At 37.8% G+C, this 21,257-nt stretch overlaps 2 protein-coding genes and 1 non-coding gene across 4 annotated transcripts in view; 2 read left to right on the top strand and 1 right to left on the bottom strand.

Annotated features, from left to right (window-relative positions):
- Positions 1–16,116, top strand: part of SNW1 (SNW domain containing 1) — a 29,786-nt gene extending 13,670 nt beyond the window's left edge. The window contains exons 6-14 of one of the 2 annotated variants that reach the window (XM_069465173.1): positions 751–855; positions 1,759–1,828; positions 2,493–2,558; positions 4,317–4,433; positions 5,624–5,765; positions 11,130–11,226; positions 13,558–13,675; positions 15,065–15,228; positions 15,309–16,116. In XM_069465173.1, coding sequence (XP_069321274.1) covers positions 751–855; positions 1,759–1,828; positions 2,493–2,558; positions 4,317–4,433; positions 5,624–5,765; positions 11,130–11,226; positions 13,558–13,675; positions 15,065–15,228; positions 15,309–15,507 — 1,078 coding nt within the window. In that variant the 3' untranslated portion in view covers positions 15,508–16,116. Of the gene's footprint in view, positions 1–750; positions 856–1,758; positions 1,829–2,492; positions 2,559–4,316; positions 4,434–5,623; positions 5,766–11,129; positions 11,227–13,557; positions 13,676–15,064 lie in introns of both variants that reach the window. The other variant, XM_069465172.1, reaches the window with a different exon arrangement.
- On the top strand, positions 15,605–15,715 carry LOC138381010 (U6 spliceosomal RNA). The gene has a single exon (XR_011232966.1). It is a non-coding gene; the product is annotated as a U6 spliceosomal RNA (small nuclear RNA).
- An 18-nt stretch (positions 16,117–16,134) lies between the features above and the next one.
- SLIRP (SRA stem-loop interacting RNA binding protein) lies at positions 16,135–21,217 on the bottom strand. Its single transcript, XM_069465171.1, has 4 exons — positions 21,102–21,217; positions 19,355–19,413; positions 16,720–16,827; positions 16,135–16,235 (listed from the first exon to the last, which is right to left on the bottom strand). The coding sequence occupies exons 1-4, from the start codon at positions 21,196–21,198 to the stop codon at positions 16,164–16,166; spliced, it is 336 nt and encodes a 111-aa protein (XP_069321272.1). The 5' UTR covers positions 21,199–21,217; the 3' UTR covers positions 16,135–16,163.
- Between the last annotated feature and the right edge of the window lie 40 nt (positions 21,218–21,257).

Below are 21,257 nucleotides of genomic sequence, written 5' to 3'. Positions count from 1 at the left end.
TAGTAACAGTTATAAGTGCATTGTTTCAGATAATTACTTGAAGCCTATCCACTCTCTTTGCTGACAACTGAAAGCAGGATTTTTTCAAGATGTCCATTTTAAGATACTAGTTTTTATTCTATTTTTAAAATATATTTTTTGTCTTTAGAAATTAACAATTACTTGCAGTATATGATCCAAACCACAATTATTATTTAAAGTTTTCCATTTATATATAATTGGCATCCTTAAAATACTTGTAGGTTTTGAAAGGTTTCACTCAACTAAATCTTTGTGTGGAGAGATGAATAACATACAGATATTAAGGGAAAATTCAGAGCTGGTAGGGTTGCTGTCATTGTTCTTTTTCTGTTTTACAAGCTATAAGTAACCAAAAACTGCTAACTGTAAGTTGTCTGCCGGGATTATTACAGGTGTTTTTTCCTGAAATGCAAACTTATAGAATAGGTACTCTTTTCCAGACCTCTTATTGATGAAACTGAACACTGCATCTTCCATGTTGGAAAATGGATGAGGATGGATTATCTGCAAACTAATACCATTCACGTTTACATTTTGCTTGTAACTCCTAATGTCTGTTAGTTTTCTTATCTCTGTTGTTGTCTTCTCTGCCTAAATATTTTATAATTTTCCGTTAATACTTTGTGAAAGAAATTGAAAATGTAGTCTAGTTTAGGATTGTAATAGAAGGAAAATACCTACTGAAAGCTTGAACTAGTTACACCTTTAGTTTTCTTCTGCTTTCTTCAGGTACACACCATCTCAGCAAGGAGTGGCTTTCAACTCTGGAGCTAAACAGAGGGTTATTCGCATGGTAGAAATGCAGAAAGATCCAATGGAGCCTCCAAGGTTCAAGTAAGTAAATGGCTTCATGAGAATGAACCACTATTCTTAAAAAAAATGTTAAAGGAGACATGTGGCCCAAATGTCCATTAATGGGCAAATGGATCAACAAACTGTGATATATCCATACATAGAATACTTTTAAGCAATAAGAAAGAATAAACTTTTAACGCACAATGGCCAGGCACAGTGGTACACACCTATAGTCCCAGCTACTCAGGAGGCTGAGGTGGGAGGATCACTTGAACCTAGGAGTTGGAGTCCAGCCTGGGCAACATAGTGAGACCCTGTCTAAAACAAACAAAAACAAAAAATGCACATAATAATAACATGAATGAATCTCAATTATGCTGAGTGAAGAAGCTAGGCAAAAATAATTACAGTTCGATTTCATTTATATAAAACTCTGGAAAATGCAAACTACAGTAACAGGAAGTTGGTCAGTGGTTGCCTCTGGGGAAGGAGGTGGGGACAGAGGAGATGGGAGGGGTAAGAGGGGTAGTCAAAGGAGCAGGCAGAAACTCTGGTGGTGATGGGTATGTTCACTGTCTTGATTGTGATGATGGTTTCACGGGTGTATACGTGTCAAAATTTAATCAAACTGTACACTTTTTATGTAGTTAATTGTATGTCAATTGTACCGTAAGCTACTTTTTAAAAAGGAAAAAAGTATGTTACTCTGTGAAATGATAATATTGTAAGGTGGGATGAGTGATGATAACAGGGTTGGCCATGATCTATTGTTGAAGCTGAGTGATTTTTGTATGATAGATGGGCTTTTGTTTGCAGTCTTTGTTTTTGTCTATATTTGAAACTTTACACAACAAAAAAATAAGGAGGGCATGCTTGAGATATAATACCTAAAAAGGGGAAAAAATATATCACTCTGTGGTTGTGTTTTGATTTATCCTTCAGGATCAATAAGAAAATCCCCCGGGGACCACCTTCTCCTCCTGCGCCTGTCATGCATTCTCCTAGCCGAAAGGTATTCTTTGTTATGGTTTTAAAATCTTTTTTTCTACTCATGATTATTAATTTTATAAATAACCTCCTTATGCCTGTACACATACATATCACCACACTCAGTTGTGGTTTTCTTATTACTCAAGATAAAATAGGGACCCAGTCAAGATTACAAAGTGTAGTTCCCAGAGTGCTTATGAGAATGTGTATAAAATGTTAGCTATAAATTTTGTTATTAGTGACCTAAACCTTGCTTTTAATGCAGTGAACAGGGTTTGCTGTTTCATGTGAATGACGTTATAGGAAGTAAATACTTGAGTTCATTAGGTCTCTGATTCGTAATCTGAGTGGCCCTTTAAGATATGTTTCATTACTCAACAATTTTTCATCTGAAAGAAGTCGTATCACTTTAAATATGGAAAAATACTAGTCAGCATTTATAGCTGTCAAAAATGATTTCTAGATTATTTTCCATTTTTTACACTAGTTCAAAGATACTAATAGTAGAATCCATGATATGAGAAGATAGTATATATAGTGCTATCAAAACAAACAGAATTTTTGCCTTTGACTAAATCTGCATATGTCTGTGTATATGGTGCTGTCTTTGAAGAGAAAGATTATACTTGGGTTTTTAACTGGAGTATAAATCTAAAAATTTTTTTTTCACTCTTCTGTCAATTCAGATGACTGTAAAAGAACAACAAGAGTGGAAGATTCCTCCTTGTATTTCTAACTGGAAAAATGCAAAGGTAATTAAGATGTCATAAAATCAGTATCTTAGTATTGTAACCTACTGGAAAACACCTGGGAAAGAGCTGCAGCCTGGATAACTTTAGCTGAAACCTTAGCACTTGCTTAACTGACTAGTTTCAAACAAGAACACCCAATTTATATGATTTTTTTAATGTCATAGAAATACTAGTATGCCAGGCACATTAATACCATGTAGATTCTTTTAGTGAATTGCAGCTATCAGAAACAAACAGAAAAGGAATAAGTAGGATAAAGTACCTATCAATGTAAGATGGTATTCTTTAGAAAATTCAAATTTTTATAAAAACATGATTTCTGAAAGAAATTAAACCAGTCTAAATGATCATTTGACGAAAGAACAGAGTAAATATTTGGATATTTTCAGTGCTTTAATTTTCAACTATTTGTTCATAACATTGAAGAATTAAGCTATCTAAATCCTATATATCTCTACTGTTCGCCAAAGCTTCCAGGAGTTAAGAATCTGTAAAATGTGTGATTAATTTCATAATCACTATTTCCTCTCTTCCCCAAATTATATTTCATGATTTGATTGATTCATTGATTGAGACAGAGTCTCGCTCTGTTGCCTGGGCTAGAGGGCAATGGCTTTCATCATAGCTTACTGCAGCCTCAAACTCCTGGGCTCAAGCAATCCTCCTGCCTCAGCCTCCTGGATAGCTGGGACGATAGGCACATGCCACCATACCTGGCTAATTTTTTCTATTTTTTGTAGAGTCAGAGTCTCTCTCTGTTACTCTGGCTAGTCTGGTACTCCTGGCCTCAAGCAATCCCCCCACCTCGGCCTCCCAAAATACTAGGATTATAGGTGTAAATCACCATGGCTGGCCTCATGATTTTATTTTTGATGGGTGAAGAAGGCCCTTTAACTTCCTTAAAGAAATTTATGTACTCATCCTTAAACTAAAAGGTTGTTGACTGGTCTAATTGGGGTTGATTAATATGTATGCAACTAAGTATCCAGAGTGGGTTCTGTAACACTTCATTTTATTGGGAGACCGTGGACTAAAAGTCAGCACTTGGGAGTCTAGTCAGAATCCTGGAAGAATAAAGCTAAGCCTGGAAGTTACATGGATGTTCAAGCATATTCCTTGAATGATTGAAATGGGATGCAAAATTTCAAAGTATAGAATCTCAGTTTTCCAATAAACTTTATCTTATTTTCTATTTTCTAAAATTGAGAGGGTTTTAAGAATCTAACAAGTCATTAAGACAGTACACCAGATTAAACTACCTATAGATACTAAGATTAAAGTAATTTATTCTCCCTTTATATTGTATTGTATGGCTATTTACTTGAGGAGTAACTGTTTAGCTTTTTGACAGCTATTTCCTTTTATTATAATTCACAATTACTAACATGAGAATCTTTTTCCAGAATTTGTGCCCTGAAAGTCATATATCATACGGTCTGAGTTTAAATCCTAGTCTATCCACTACTTACTGTGTGACCTTGAGGGATATTACCTAAGTATCAGCGAAGTGGACACAATAATGTTACCAGCTCTGTAGAGTTATTGTGAAGGTTTGAATGAGACCACAGGTGTAAAGTGCTTAATCCTCCACACAAAGCACTCATTGTTAACTGCTGTGGTTTTGCATAATTGTGAAGAAAGTTGTAAGAAAAAAAACCCTCCGACTAAGTGATTCTAAAAATGGGCATATTTAATTTAATTTTAAATAATTATTGTAGCTCATCTGTGACTGGTATTTTCTGTCTGCTTTCACACTAGGGTTATACAATTCCATTAGATAAACGTCTGGCTGCTGATGGAAGAGGACTACAGACAGTACACATAAATGAAAATTTTGCCAAACTGGCTGAAGCTCTCTACATTGCTGATCGGAAGGTTGGTCTGTTATAATTTACTTGTTTAATGCTCTTGATGCTTTTAAAATCTGTTCTTGGTTACCTAAGGTACTGGTAATTTAGCTACAATGCTGAGTACCCAGAGAAAGTCTCACTTGTGATACGTGTCCCGGAGTGGGCAAGTAGACGTGTGCACGTACCCACCAGTTGCGATCCAGCTCCCTCACAACATGCAGGAATGATGGTTCGCTAGGCTGATCCCATTTTGTGAAGATTGCTCGTGCTATTGTAGGTTTCATAATTTTCCTCTATTTTAGATGTAGATGTCCCCCAAAAGGGCAGTTGTCAGGAAGGGCAGGTAAACATTCTGATGAATTGAATGCTACATAAAATGGCATGAATAGTTTTGACCATCTATTAATATTTTATATATTATGGTATTAATATGTGACCCTTAAGTTCACACACATCGTGGCATGTGTTTAGAACACAGAAAAGTATGTCTCTTCTATCACAGTGAGAGTTTTATAAAATCTCTCTAGCAGATACAGCCTAAGGTTTTATCTTGAGTTGACTTGATTGATCTTGAAAATTTAATCAGTTCCTATTATATTATTGATAATGGAAATTGCTTTATTGATATCTTAATTTTGTGTTTTAGGTTTTTTTGTTTGTTTGGGGGTCTTTTTGAGACAGGGTCTCACTCTGTTGCCTGGGCTAGAATGCAGTAGCTCACTGTCTATAGCTCACTGCAATCTCAAACTCCTGAGTTCAAGCAGTCCTCATGTCTCAGCTTCCCAGCTAATTTTTCTATTTTTTTGTGGAGATGGGGTCTCTCTATGTTGCTGAGGTTGGTCTAAAACTCCTGGCCTCAAGCGATCCTCTTGCCTCTGCCTCCCAAAGTGCTAGGATTACAGGCATGAGCCACTGCACTCAGCCTTTTTGATTGTTTTTCAGAAAGCATTAGTGAAATATTTTATTTATAAGATTGACTGAGTCACTATAGTTTCAACCAGTAAAACATTCCCAGAGTAAAAAATGCTAACCTTACAGTATCTTCTAGGCAGGGTATTGTTTTTAGTGGACAAGAATCTTCATTTTAATCAGCAATAACAAATCTGAATTCTATGTAAATGCTCTTACAATCCAGACTTTAGTTATAGAGTTAGATGATTGCTGTAAATGCTTATCCAGTGGTACTTCCTGTTTAACATCTGACTTTACTAACAGGCTCGTGAAGCTGTGGAAATGCGTGCCCAAGTAGAGAGAAAAATGGCTCAGAAAGAAAAGGAGAAACATGAAGAGAAACTTAGAGAAATGGCCCAGAAAGCCAGAGAGAGGAGAGCTGGGATCAAAACCCATGTGGAGAAAGGTATGGCATTGTCATTACTGGGTTGAATGATATGTATCTAATTTTAGAAAATCTGGTTTTTTAAAACCACAAACAAAAGTGGTAAGAAAGAAAATTTAGATGTTTCGTAAATAATCTAAGAATGGAGAGTAACTTCCACTTTACTAAGCTGAAGCAGAAAGAAAGTAAGAGTATGTATTTAAAGGTGGGCCTCCAGTATGGGTCTTATACTAGAAGTTTTTAACCTGAGCAATATACTTTAAAAAAATCACACTGTTGGCCGGGCGCGGTGGCTCACGCCTGTAATCCTAGCACTCTGGGGGACCGAGGCGGGAGGATCGCTCAGGGTCAGGAGTTTGAGACCAGCCTGAGCAAGAGCAAGACCCCGTCTCTACTAAAAATAGAAAGAAATTATCTGGACAGCTAAAAATATATATAGAAAAAATTAACCGGGCATGGTGGTGCATGCCTGTAGTCCCAGCTACTCGGGAGGCTGAGACAGGAGGATTGCTTGAGCCCAGGAGTTTGAGGTTGCTGTGAGCTAAGCTGACACCATGGCACTCTAGCCAGTGTGACAGAGCGAGACTCGGTCTCAAAAAAAAACACTGTTACTTAAATGGTAGGCTTGATTTTCTCTTATTTTAATTTTCTTGAACTTTAAAGAAATGAGATCTCCAATTGAATAATTCAACTCCCTGACATGGGAAAATAATCCAGAGTTTTTCTATCTTTAAGCTAATGCACTTCTAATCATTAAATCTGCTGGTATTTTCTCTCTGGCATTATTTAGTGGTCTGCATTCTGGTATTGGGGGAAGACAAATTCCATTTCTAACTCAAGAAAATTTGTGAGAGTGGTTTTTGTTTGATTAATAAATTGTAGCCTACTGTAATCATTCATTCAGTCCATAATGAGCACCTGCTTTGTGTAAAGTTCTCTTATAGACACCAGGTTTTATGCTAGACAGTGGGGTGGATGGGATATGGCAGTCAACATTCAAGTGGATGTAGACAGACAAAAAAAGTTAATCATGTAGTATGGTAGAAGGTAATAAATGCTGTGGAGAAAAATAAAACAGGGAAGGGGGATATCAAAGTGCCAGAAATAGAGGATGGTCAGAATAAGCCTAACTTGTAGGATGGTAACATTAGCACAAAAACTTGAAGGAAGTAAGGAAGCAATCCATGTGGATATCTGGGGGAAGAGCAAAGCCAGAAGGATCAACAAGTACAAAGGCCCTAGGTTGGGAATACGTCTGGTGTGCTCAAGGAAGAGCAGGGAGGGAGGCCAGTATGGCTGGATTGTAATGAGGGAGGAGGGAAGTAGGAGATGAGATGTCACAGTAGTTAGGGCAGGAGCGAACAGTAGTGGCCAGATCGTGTGTGCCCTTTTAGCCATTAGAAGGGTATAGCTTTTACTTCAAGTGACAAGGGAAGCAGTTGAGGGGTTTTGAGCAGAGTGACATGATCTGACATACATTTTTCCAAGCTCTATTGAAGTAAAACTGACAAATAAAAATTGTATATGTTTAAGGTATACAACATGATTTTTTTTTTTGTTTTTGTTTTTGTTTTTTTTTTTTGAGACAGAGTCTCGCTTTGTTGCCCGGGCTAGAGTGTGTGCCGTGGCATCAGCCTAGCTCACAGCAACCTCAAACTCCTGGGCTTAAGTGATCCTACTGCCTCAGCCTCCCAGGTAGCTGGGACTACAGGCATGCGCCACCATGCCCGGCTAATTTTTTCTATATATATTTTAGTTGGCCAGATAATTTCTTTCTATTTATAGTAGAGACGGGGTCTCGCTCTTGCTCAGGCTGGTCTCGAACTCCTGACCTTGAGCGATCCACCCGCCTCGGCCTCCCAGAGTGCTAGGATTACAGGCGTGAGCCACCGTGCCCGGCCAACATGATGTTTTGATATATGAATACATGGTGACATGTTTACCACTGTCAAGCTAGTAAACATACGAGTCTCCTCATATAATTACTGTTTAAAATTTTTGATAAGAATAATATCTACTCTCTCAGCAAATTTCAAGTATATAATGCAGTATTGTTAACTATTATTACCATACAGTACATTAGATCTCCAGAACTCATTCATCCTGCATAAATAAAACTTGGTTCCCTTTGACCAACATTTCCCCTAACATATGTTTTTAAAGGATCACACTGGCTGCTATGTTAAAAATACAAGATTGTGGAATGGGCATGGGCAGAAACAGGGAAGCTACGTGGAAGGCTATTGCAATAAACCAGATGAGAGATGATAACAAGAGGTGATGAAAACATGTCAGATATTGGATGTATTTTGGAGGTAAAGTTAAAAAAATTTGCTTATGGATTAGGTAGAGGTATTAGAGAAAAGTAGGAGTCAAGGATGACTCCAGAGCTTTTGTCCTGGGCAACTGGAAAGGATTAAGTTGCCATTTACTAATGTTGGGAAGATAGCAGGAGAAACAGATTTGGGAGGAAAAGATGAGGAATTTAACTGAGGATAGGTTAAGATGAAAGTCTCAAGGTTATAGAAGTGTAGAGTGCAACTACAGGCAAGTAAACAAGATTATAAGTAGTGATCCAGTTCCCTGAATCATGCATAAATGACTTAATGTGGCCAGATACAAATACCTGCTTGTTGTATACCTAGCCACTGAAGGTAACTAGAAGTGAAATTTACTGTATGTAAGTTCTCTAAACTGATTAAAAAAAAAAAAATAGTTCTTGAGATATTAAAATTTTTTAAAAATTAGTAAAAACTAACATTTGAGTGCTTATTATGGCAGGTGCTGCGCTGAGGGCTTTACATGTGTTACCTCATAATCCCTACGGCAATAGTGCAGTGGTACTATTATTGTCACTATTTTACACAGGAAACTAAGGCTCAGAGTGGTCAAGTAACCTGCGTGAGGTCACATTGCTAATTTATCATAGAAACTAGATTTGAATCCAGATAGATTAGTTCCAAAGCTCATGCTCTTAATCACATTGCGTCTCCTCAGACTGGCAAGGGTAGAGAAAGTGAAGATAGACTAAATGCAGTAGAGATCAAGATGCAGCCAGCCCCTATGGAACACAAGCAAAAGGTTCTTTATTCAATAAAATCTTTGAAACTATAAGGGAAAACATACACATAATTCTTGTTTCTCATTTTATTATGAAAATTTTCAAACATACAGAAAAATTGAAAGAATTGTATAATGATCACCTCCATCACCATCTAGATTCTACAGTTAATATTTCTTTAACAATTAATATACTTCCATTGAAGAAAAGCCCATTACGTGACAACTTCACTGCTGAATTCTACCAAATATTTAAAGAAGAACTAATACCAATTCTACTCAAACTATTCCAAAAAATTGAAGACGAAACTCATTCTTTCTTTTTTTTTTTTTTCTTTGTTCATCCTTAAGAAGCAATAGAAACTCATTCTTTGAGGCCAGGATACCCTGTTAGCAAAACCTGACAAGGACAAAACAAAAAAAGAAAACTATAGGCCAATATCCTTGATGAACACAGATACAAAAATCCTCAACAAAATGCTACCAAACCAAATTCAACAACATACCAAAAACATTCATCATGATCAAGTAGGATTCATCCCAGGGGATGCAAGGATGGTTCAACATACACAAATCAAAAAACTCACATTTAACAGTCAAGAATAAACATTATCAGCAGTTCAATAGATTCTGAAAAAAGCACTTGATAAAATGTAGCATCCCTTCATGATAAAAAACTCTCAAACTGGGTATAGAAGGAACATACATCAAAATGATAAAGGCCCTGTATGACGAACCCACAATTAACATCATACTGAATAGGGGAAAATTGAAAGATTTTCCTCTAAAATCTGGAACAATACAGGGACTTTCACCACTTTTATTCAACGTGATACTGGAAGTCCTAGCCAGAGCGCTTAGGCAAGAGAAAGAAATAGACAACCAGATTGGAAAGGAAGAAGTCAAATTATTCTTGTTTGCAGATGACATTCTCCTATATTTAGAAAAACCTAAAGACTCCACCGAAAGACTGTTAGAACTGATAAAAGAATTTAGTAAAGTTGCAGGGTACAAAATCAACATACAAAATTCAGTAGCATTTCTATACACCAACAGCAAACAGGCTGAAAAAGAAATCAAGAAAGCAATCTCATTTGCAATAGCTACAAAAAAATAAAATACCTAGGAATAAATTTAACCAAAGAAGTGAAAGATCTCTATAATGAAAACTAAAATGCTGATGAAAGAAACTGAAGAGAACACAAAAATATGAGAGGATAACCTCGTGGATTGGAAGAATTAATATTGTTAGACTGTCCATACTACCCAAAGCAATCTGCAGATTCAATGCAGTCTGTATCAAAATACCAATGACATTCTTCACAAATAGAAAAAACAATCCTAAAATTCATATGGAACCATAAAAGACTCTGAATACCAAAGCACTCCTAAGCAAAAAGAACTAAGCTGGAGGCATCACACTGCCTGACTTCAAAATACATTACAAAGCTATAGTAGCCAAGACAGCATGGTACTGGCATAAAAACAGACACGTAGACCAATGGAACTGAATAGAGAACCCAGAAATAAATACATGCGTTTACAGCCAACTCGCTTTTGACAAAGGCACCAAGAACATACACTGGGGAAAGTACAGGCTGTTTAATAAAGGTGCTGGGGAAACTGGATATTCCTGTACAACAGAGTGAAACTAGACCTCTATCTCTCACCATATACAAAAATCAAATCAGAATGGCTTAAACACTTAAACATAAGACCTGCAACTATGAAACTACTAGAAGAAAACATGAGAAACACTATAGGACATTGGTCTGGGCAAAGATTTTTTTGGGTAAGACCTCAAAAGCATAGGAAACGAGGAAAAATAGACAAATGGGATTACATCAAGCGAAAAAGCTTCTGCATGGCAAAGGAAATAGATTGAAGAGACAACTTACATACAGAACGGGAGAAAATATTTGCAAACTATCCATCCAACAAGGTATTAATAACCAGACTATATTAATGTATTATGTCTCAATAAGAAGTTTGTTTAAAGTAAAATAAACATTACAAAATTTGTTTTATCACATATCTACCCATCTCTCTATTCCTCTTTCAATATAGCTTACAACTTTGCATTTCAAAAGTTGAAGACAACAATATACTTTACCCCTAAACACTTTAGCTACATGCATGATTCTACCATTCACATTCAAAAATTAAATTAATACTGTTTATTGGATTTAAATTGATTGCAAGTAAGTTTTAAAAGATTGAGCATGACTATAAAGAAGTTCATGGAATTTTCTAAATAATATTCTTTTATTCAAAATGTTAATGGATAATACAGTGATAAAGTCATTTTCAACTGTGTCCACACAGAGGATGGGGAGGCACGTGAGAGGGACGAAATCCGGCATGATAGGCGAAAAGAAAGACAGCATGACCGGAATCTTTCCAGGGCAGCTCCTGATAAGAGGTAGGTGCTATTTGAGATTCGTACAAATTAGGAAGAGTGACGTTTTTCTACCTTTTTACAGGACAGTTTTAGTCCACTAAGATCAGTTTTGCTTCTCTCCTTTTCCTCTTTAATTTGATAACTTAATAAATTAGCACTTAATTTTCTTACACTTACTTTGTCTTAGCAGAAGTGACTATCCCTGTGACTAGGGAAGTGACTATCTTTTCTTTCATCATCTTGTAGCATCAGTTAGAACTGATGATAATGAGGATATAGAAAAAGGAATTCAGATCATGTTTGTGAAAAGGAAGTAGTGAACGGGACTCTTCTGGCCTGTTCTTTTCCTACCTCAAATGGTGAGACAAATTGATTACGTGCCTGTTCCTCTAGACAGGAAATAAGCTGCCATACCTTTACTGAGCTCCTTTTATATGCAGAGCACCGTACCCAGTACAACGGGGAAAAAGAACAGATTTTAAAAGAAGTGAAAATCGGTTCTCATGAAGAATTTATCTTAAAATTCAGAAAGAGCTCTCAGATAAAATAATTTGGGAAAATTTACACAGCACTTTTAGTACATACAAACTTGTATGGAACAAACCAAATACACGTATTGGGGCATGGAGTAAAGTAGGGAGTGAGGAAGTTTGTGGTTCACCAAAGGCTGAGGGACTAAAATTGCTGAAAAGTTGAGGAAGTGCTGTCAAATGGAAGTGGAATTCGGAGTGAGAGTTAAATGCACCTATAAGACATTTTCTTCCCAAATGAAGTTTTCCATGCTCTCTGATCATCCTGAGCTGATATTATGTACTTTTTCTAAGTCGTATCTTAAACATCAAAAAAGATTCCTACTGGTGTTCTTTGTTGTTTTAAGTGGCATATTTTATCTCCCTGGATAAGTGAAGTGATGGAGAAGCAGAAAATCTTAATTTTAAGTTTTGGGTAAATGCACAGTGTAGAGGAAAAAAGAATGAAGTGTGAAAGTGTTTAATTAATGACACTGTTGGTTGGAAATTCCTGAGTTATAAAAATTAAAATGGCTCTATAGCTGCGGTCCCCAAGCCCCCACCCGCTCAGGGCTGCACAGGAGCGGCAGGTGAGTAAGCAAAGCCCCACCTGCACCCACAGCCGCTCCCCATTGCTTGCATCACCGCCAAGCCCCGCCCCCTCCCCATTCCACCCTCAGATCAGCAGTGGCATCAGACCCTCGTGGGAACACGAACCCCACTGCAAACTGCGCATGCGAGGGATCCAGGCTGCGCACTTCCTTGTAGGAAAAACTGTCTTCCACGAAACCAGTCCCTGGTGTCAAAAGGTTGGGGATCGCTGCTCTGTACATAATTTGGGCCTTTTAAAACCATTAAAGTGGCTATGAGAATTGATAACAGAGAAAAGCTGTAAAGTTGTGATTGGTTGAAAGCCAAATTGTCTATAGAAATCATTTTAGGGTCTGAGCTTCTAGTAAAATCAGTGATTACAGTCACCATGGTTTCACTGGAATGTAGATTTCATACATAGTTAAACAGGAGGGGAATTAAATTAATCTGAATATCAAAAATCATCCTGAATAATCCAGTCATTGACATTTTCCTCAAAATTCTAGTAGGATAAAATCACTAAATATGATTAAATAAAAGAGCTGATTCTAACTTATTGAAAATGATTCAAATGATGCATCTCATTTGCATCTATTTTCCAACTCCTAAACCCTTCTATAATAATAGCAAATATAGACCATAACAATTTCTTATCTCAGCATGGTTGTAAGGTGATTACTTATATTTAAAACGTCCATGTCAAAGGCTGGGTATGGTGGCTCACACCTGTAATCGAAGCACTTTGGGATGCCAGGGCAAGAGGATTGCTTGAGGTCAGTTCAAGACCACGCTGGGCAATACAGTAAGACCCTGTCTCTACAAAAAATAAGAAAAATGAGCTGAATATGGTGGCATGTACCTGTAGTCCCAGCTACTTGGGAGGCTGAGGTAGGAGGATCACTTGAGCCCAGGAGTTAGAGGTTACAGTGAGCTATGATTGTGCCCCTGCACTTCAGCCAGGGCGGTGGAGCAAGACCCTGTCTTTAAAAAAAAAATTTTTTTCCACGTCAAGAATAGGTCTCTTGGATGTTTTTCAGAGCTAACAGGAAATCCTAATTGTAAAATGTACCTCTAATCACATAATCTGAAATCCTGTAAGGGCTGCCAACCTGACTGTGCATTATCAGGGAATATATATTCACCAGATGTGAACCTGACAGTCATTTTCTTTGTTCTGAGAATGGTTGTATTTAAATTGAATATATTCAGCTTGTAAAGAGTTTTCAGTTAGTGATGTCATATTTCAAAATAGGTCGAAACTTCAGAGAAATGAAAATCGGGATATCAGTGAAGTCATTGCTCTTGGTGTGCCCAATCCTCGGACTTCCAATGAAGTTCAGTATGACCAAAGGCTCTTCAACCAATCCAAGGTACAGTGCGTTTCAAAGCAGCATATATTGTGTGTTCATATGAATACCTATCCTCAGGGGAGAGAAAATTATCTTAGACTTGGATCAGCCTAAGGTTTGCAAGAGTGCTGATAGAAAAAAATTGGAAGTTGTTTATTATAACTTAAGAGACAAGATGAAATAGTTCTGATTGTGACCTCTTACAGTTGGCTAAAATTTGGGACAATAACAGAAAATGAAAGAAATTAGGTGATAAAATGTGGTTCTATTGGTTCTATCAGTCTTTTGTTTATAAAACAGAGCCAGTGTCCTACAAATTACCTCTTGGATTTTTTTTTTAATGCTATAGAAACATGAACTTGGGAATCTTTGAAAAATGAAGCTGTAAAACTGCATTAAAGTACTGGACTGATTTTCAGGAAATCGGATTTCTAGTTATAGTTCTGATTAACTAACTAGGACACTTTAGGCCTGGGAAAAGTACCTTTGTATTTTAATTCATGTAACACAGATTACTAACTATGCATAAGTCAGTAAGATCAAAGATCTTTGAAGGCATCTTTGCTCTCAAAGAACCCATAGTCTACTGGAGAAGATATATATCTTCTTAGTAGTATATGAGTAAACCCATCTAAGTAATAATAATAATTTATTAGGTGCTTTTCATATTCCTGGCATTGTTCTCAGTCTTTTTTTTACTTGTATTATCTCACTTAATCCTTAGAAAAACACTATGAAGTCATACTACTATTATCTCTGTTGTTTAGATAAGGCAATTGAGACAGAGAGGTTTAGCTAGTAACTGATGGAATTAAGATTCAAACTTGGGTATCTTTTTTCCAAAGCTTTTTTCTTAACCACTTTGCAATGGCAACTTATCATCCTGAGCAAAGGTATGTAGGGATGAAATTTCTACATAAGTAAATATTTTCAAGGTAATCACCTGTCACAAGCTTAAGCATTTAAAAGCTGTGATGAAAATTTTTCTATTGTTTCTTATTGACTTAACATGGAGAGCTTTCTTATGGCTGTAATAGTGATGTTCTTAGGCAGTTAAGGAGTACAACAAAGCAATGTTTTAGAATTCTTTCATCATCTTGCCACTGTATACAAATTGAAATTGTCAAGTTTCTGTTCATAGTAGCATCCTGCAATTCCAATGACTAAAGTAATTAAACTTGTTAATCAGTTAACCTTGTTTAATCTAAGTCTCTGGGTAAGGACCAAAGGTGATAGAAACAAAAGTTTATATGTGCTTTGAGTTTAATGAAGACCTTTTTAAAATTTGTAGTTCAGATTGTTGAAAACGTGAGCTATAAATGAGGAAGAGTTTACTCTTCATGTGAATGTTATCAGATTTTGCTTTTAATAAAAATATTGTATACATCTTTAATATCCTTTTTTCCACAGGGTATGGACAGTGGATTTGCAGGTGGAGAAGATGAAATTTACAATGTTTATGATCAAGCCTGGAGAGGTGGTAAAGATATGGCCCAGAGTATTTATAGGCCCAGTAAAAATCTGGACAAGGACATGTATGGTGATGACCTAGAAGCCAGAATAAAGACCAACAGGTACCAAGTCAGACACCTCACTGTCAATGTTTACACCAGTGAAAACAAAGTAGTTCATAGTCCTTTCTCTTTTTCCCTAGATTTGTTCCCGACAAGGAATTTTCTGGTTCAGACCGTAGGCAGAGAGGCAGAGAAGGACCAGTTCAGTTTGAGGAAGATCCTTTTGGTTTGGACAAGTTTTTGGAAGAAGCCAAACAGCATGGTGGCTCTAAAAGACCTTCAGATAGCAGCCGCCCCAAGGAACATGAGCATGAAGGCAAGAAGAGGAGGAAGGAATAGACGCATGTCTCTTCAAAGTGAATGAACTATTATCCGTAACCCTAATGATGCAAGTCATATGGGGAATACTTTGTAAATGGATAAAAAACCAAATCTGGTGCTCGCTTCGGCAGCACATATACTAAAAAAAATTGGAACGATACAGAGAAGATTAGCATGGCCCCTGTGCAAGGATGACACGCAAATTTGTGAAGCGTTCCATATTATTTAAAAAAAAAACAAACAAAAAAAACAACCAAATCTGGGTGACACATCCCAGCACTACTTTTTATTACAGGAGAAGTGGGGGGGATAGAAAATTCTACTTTGAATTAGTTTTTTTAAAGAGTGGGTTGTGTTTGTGCTTCTCTTACCTTTTGGCATTTATAGAACATACTGCCCCACATACAAAATTAAGACCACTTCCTTTTGTGTGACACTAGAAGTCTGGGGTTGATATTTTGTGTACGAACAACTGCTTATGAATAAAGTTACCCCAACCATGATGAGGATGATACTCCCATATTGGAACTGTGCTACCAAATGATTTTTCCCCCCATTGTGCTGTTTTAATTTGGACTGGGGAAAGTAAGCTCTTGCTCGGTGCAACTATTGTTTCAAATAAAACCATTTAGACAAAATTCTCAGTTAACTTTATTTAATATGCGGGAATGGTCTTAAAAATCTTTCTCTCCATCAGATGTTTGGTACCCATGCAAAACTTTTGGTCTTTGAGCTTGAACGTAGAGCTAAAAAAAAAAAAAAAATCAAATAAGCACTGTAAGGAAAGGCCATGTCTGCGAAAACATTAAAACTGAAAATTACCATTTTAAGATTGCCTTTTTATTAGGGAGTCAGTACCGTTAACTCAAGCAGTTGCTGTGTGTTCCTTGTTAAGACTCCCTAAACTCCCAATAAAAGTTACAGACAGTTTGGAGCAAGATCACACAGTAATGGGAAAGCCAGCATTTCATCGCCAGTTTGCCTGACTTGAAAGTAGACTGCTGTTTCCACCGTTCTGTGTTACATACACTTTGCTGCCCATTAAAGGGTCTTCCTGCACTTCCTTCCCCAGACCTTTTAAAACTGGACGCTCTACCACCACCACTCTTTAACAAGCGTTAAGGCAGCTTCAGTTGGTTACAAATCTCCCAAAGTCCCTGCCAGTCCATACTTCTGACCTGTTTAATTGATATACAGAAAGCTCATGATATGATACAGAAACAGATTTACCTTTACTCCATCAATGAAGTGATTCTCCTGCTGTAGTGCATTCTGAAGTTCTTCTTCTGTAGAAAACTGAACCCAACCAAAACCTTTGTGAAAGCCAGTCTCTTTGTCCTAAACATTTTAAATATAGGAAAAGATGAATTAATCACGAATTTGTGAAAGTTTCCGGGAGCTTCAAATCAAACTAACAACCTTTTCATCTGCCAAAATCAGATTACAGATATAAATAAATGCCAATAAACTTGATTTAGTACATGTTTACTCCTGAGTTGCCCAAGGCTAAATCCCTGTGTTAAACTGATTCTCTCCGCTTTGCTGCTGCATTAGAGAAGATAGGAGTAATGAGCTTTCAGTGTCACTCTAGGTGCAAACCACACGACAGTGATAACCCAGGGAAATTTTGCTAAAGTACTCTTCTTATTTCTAACATCATTTCTAAAATCTAGAAAGTTAAGCCTTAAAACCTATAATTGCATTATCTGCTCATTTCTGAAACCAGTCACCATCTTCATCACCACCACTACCGTTATCACATTACTAATAAAAAAAAAAAATAGGAAAGAAGACCAATATTACCCTTACTTAATCTAGTTCCAGACTTCTGGTTACTTTAAACAATTTTCCACTTTCCCCTGTGCAGAAGGCAGAGTGCTTCTTATTCAACTTATACATCACACGTGGAGAAGAGATTCTAGTTTGGATGTACCCAACCTGAGGCTGCCAATAAAGGACAGATGCCATGATGTCTCTTCAGTGTAGATGATCATCTGGTCCTGATCAGTCTCATTACAAAGTTATGTTGTGCTTTGCCAAAAAACCCAAATGCTTAGAAACTGCTCCCATACTTTAAAGGTAACTTTATAAGGATTGACCTAGAATGCAGGAAAAGTTTCTGGGGATGCCCCAGTGATGATCTCCCTTACCACTTATAGATACGACAATTTCTAAAGCACTCTTATCTCCATGTGACCATTTCCAAAAGTGAAAGGCATTAAAAAAATTTATGTTTGTATTAAAACTTAGATAATACATACCTAAGATAGGAACCAGGATTTTCAACTTTAGTACATAAATGTAACTAAAAATTCATTTTTTCCCATTGCATTTAGTTTTACCTGGAAGCAGAGCCTTCTTTTGTTTAAGCTTTGTTCCTTCCAGGTCCTAAATTATTTCACTTATATTTTTAGATGGCAACCAAAAGAAATCTATTATTATTTTTTTTTAGAAGAAATATTTTTTGGCCAGGCAAGGTGGCTCACACCTGTAATCTAGCACTCCAGGAGGCCAAGGTGGGAGGATCACTTGAGGTCAGGAGTTCGAGACCAGCCTGAGTAAGAGCAAGACCTCATCTTTACTAAAAATAGAAAAAAAAGATTAGCCGGGCATAGTGGTGTGCGCTTGTAATCCCAGCTACTTGGGAGGCTGAGGCAGGAGGATTGCTTGAGCCCAGGAGTTTGAGGTTGCTGTGAGCTCAGCTGATGCCATGGTACTCTAGCTCAGGCAACAGAGCGAGACTCTGTCTCAAAAAAAATAATAATTAAATTTCTTTAGGTTGACATTTATCACAGACTTTTCAGTGCCATGAGGGAAAAAAGGGTGGTTTCAGTAAATTGTGTATAAACGATGTGCACTCACATCACACCCCCAAAAGCCCAACAATTCTAGAAAGCTCACAGAAAAATACAGCCCAGGATAAAGGAACTATGTAAATCAAATTTATAGATTGATTTCTAGTCCCTTATGAGAAAGGAAAGGAAATATAATTTATATAAAAATACTGTTTTATTATAAATACTAAAAAAGTTGGTACTCAAGGAAAATAAAACTTAAAATAGAAATTCCCTGCCAGTTAGTTTCATGATAAAATTATCCTCTACTATCTCAAGTCCTTATTAGAATACTGTAGTAGGCAGAATTTTAAGATGGACCCCATGATCTCCATTCATCCCCTCCCCTTGAGGCAGGGCATGTGACTTGCTTCTAACCAAAAGAATATGGCCAAGGTGATGGGATATTGCTCCCTTGATTAGGTCATACGGCAAGGGTGATGCAGTGTCACTCCTGTGATTATATTATGTTAATGCATGAGACTCCATCTTAGCCCACTGGAGAAACTCCATTGCTGGCTTTAAAGCAAGCTGCCACGTTGTAAGACAGCCTACAGAAAAGCCAGGTAACAAGGAAACTGCAGGCAACCCCTGGGAGCTGAGAGTAGCTCCCAGCTGAAAGCCAGAAGCCAGCAGAACAGAGACTTCCGTCCTAGGGTTGAAAAATGAATTCTGCCATCAACCTGAAGGAGCTTGGAAGGCAGTCTTTCTCCAGTTGAGCCTCACTGCAGCCCCAGCTGACATACGTGTCATAGCTATGCGAGACCCTAAGCAGAGGACCCAGCTAGGCTTTGCCAGCTGTGAGATAATGTATGTGTATTGTTTTGAGCCATTACCTTTGTGCTAATTTGTTATACGACAATTAAAAAAAAATAAACACCTAGGAAAAAACTTATTTTTAATCAGTATCACCCATAATTGTATCAATATAGCTTCATTCCATTAGATATTAATATAAATTGATATGCTTTGATTAAAAAATCAAGAATTAAAGGATAGCATTAATACTTTTTTCCCAAGGCGATACTCACAAAAGGTATGAAGCACCTTCGTATATGGCCAAACTGTGCGAAGTGTTCTCTCACCTCACCTGTATAGGGAGAGAAAACATATTAAAAGTAGTTATGGCCAGGTGTGGTGGCTCACACCTGTAATCCCAGCACTTTGGGAGGCTGAGGCAGGAGGATCACTTGAGCTTCAGAGTTCAGTAACATCCTGGGTAACATAGCAAGACCCCCATCTCCAAAAAGAAAAACGAAAAGTAGCAGCACATGGTGGTGCAGCTACTTGGGAGGCTGAGGCAAGAGGATAGCTTAGCCCAGGAGTTTGAGGCTGCAGTGAGCTGACTGTGCCACCCTGTCACCAAAAAAAAAGTCAAGATATTTTGTATTCTCTATCCTAGATTGTAAATTGAAACCAAAAGGGGTCCTAGAGTCCCCAAACTTCTTATGGACAGGAACTACTTTACACTTCCTTAAAGCCTTAAGATTTAGGAAGCAGGCCAGGCGCGGTGGCTCACGCCTGTAATCCTAGCACTCTGGGAGGCCGAGGTGGGCGGATCGTTTGAGCTCAGGAGTTCGAGACCAGCCTGAGCAAGAGCGAGACCCCATCTCTACTAAAAAGAGAAAGAAATTATATGGACAACTAAAATATATAGAGAGAAAAAAATTAGCTGGGCATGGTGGTGCATGCCTGTAGTCCCAGCTACTCAGGAGGCGGAGGCAATAGGATCACTTAAGTCCAGGAGTTTGAGGTTGCTGTGAGCTAGGCTGACGCCATGGCACTCACACTAGCCCAGGCAACAAAGGGAGACTCTGTTTCAAAAAAAAAAAGATTTAAGAAGTAGCTATGATACTATCTATAAAGCTATAATGTACCAGATTTGGTGATGGGGTGGGGACATGGACAGACAAATTGCTGAGTTGGCTGCAGTCTCCATTCTTACCAAATATTGAGTGTTTCATCATAGCAGGTACTGTGCTAGGTGTGTGGATTATTAATACAATCTTTGTGAGCAGATTCCCCAGAAGAAAAAGATAAACAATTACAATCCAGTGTGTTTCCAGCTATATTAGAATTTCCAAATAAAATTCCAATTTATCCTCACATACGTTTTTGTTCTGGGTTACATAAATAAAATCCCAATTTACTCATCTTTCATAATTTAAAGTTTACACTAGGTTAAATAGTTGGTGCTGTCAAACTTGTTGAGTTGACCCTACAAACCTGTCTGCCTGATTTCCCACTGCTGTCCTACAGTTACTCTCTAGTACAGCAAATTGAATTCTTTGTATCTGTCCCATGGATTCCCACCTTTGCATGTTATTCTCTCCCCTTGATATGTCAGTAATCCTATCTTCTCCTGACTAAATTGATTACATAAGTGGATCTGACACACACACTCCTACCACTGCCCTTGTTCAGGTCCTCACCTTTGAATCAAATTCCTGAAATTGCCTTTTAGCTCGTCTCCATGCCTACAATTTTGCCATCTTGAATCGACCCACCACATTGCAGTCAAAATAATCCCCTTTAAATCGTAAATCCTAAAGTTACTAAGTAATAAATCTTTCCACCAAATCACTCCGAAAGGCAGTGAATTCGTGCCCCAAAAGCTTACGGGGCATCCCTAAACGGCTAATGGCAAAGAAAATTTCTTTCTGCTCACTGGATGCTCAGGAGCAAACTCTGCCTCCTAATCCAGCCACCATGCTATGAATGCTCTGAAGAAAACAGAGGTTTTGAGGGTCCCTCCCCACCCACATCTCCATCACTCACTCGACGCAGCGGTCCAAGGAATTTTTCTAACAAAAGCAACGGGCCGATTAATACTCGACCGCAGGGCCATGACACTTCTCGCTGTCAAGGCCGCCATCTTTAGACCGAAAGCCCTCCACGACCTGGGGTCGCGACCCCGGAAGAACCAGCCGGATC

This window comes from Eulemur rufifrons, chromosome 2, assembly GCF_041146395.1.
Source record: "Eulemur rufifrons isolate Redbay chromosome 2, OSU_ERuf_1, whole genome shotgun sequence".
NCBI lineage: Eukaryota > Metazoa > Chordata > Mammalia > Primates > Lemuridae > Eulemur > Eulemur rufifrons.
Note: the sequence above shows the minus strand (reverse complement) of the source record. Positions and strands in the feature narration are given on the sequence as shown.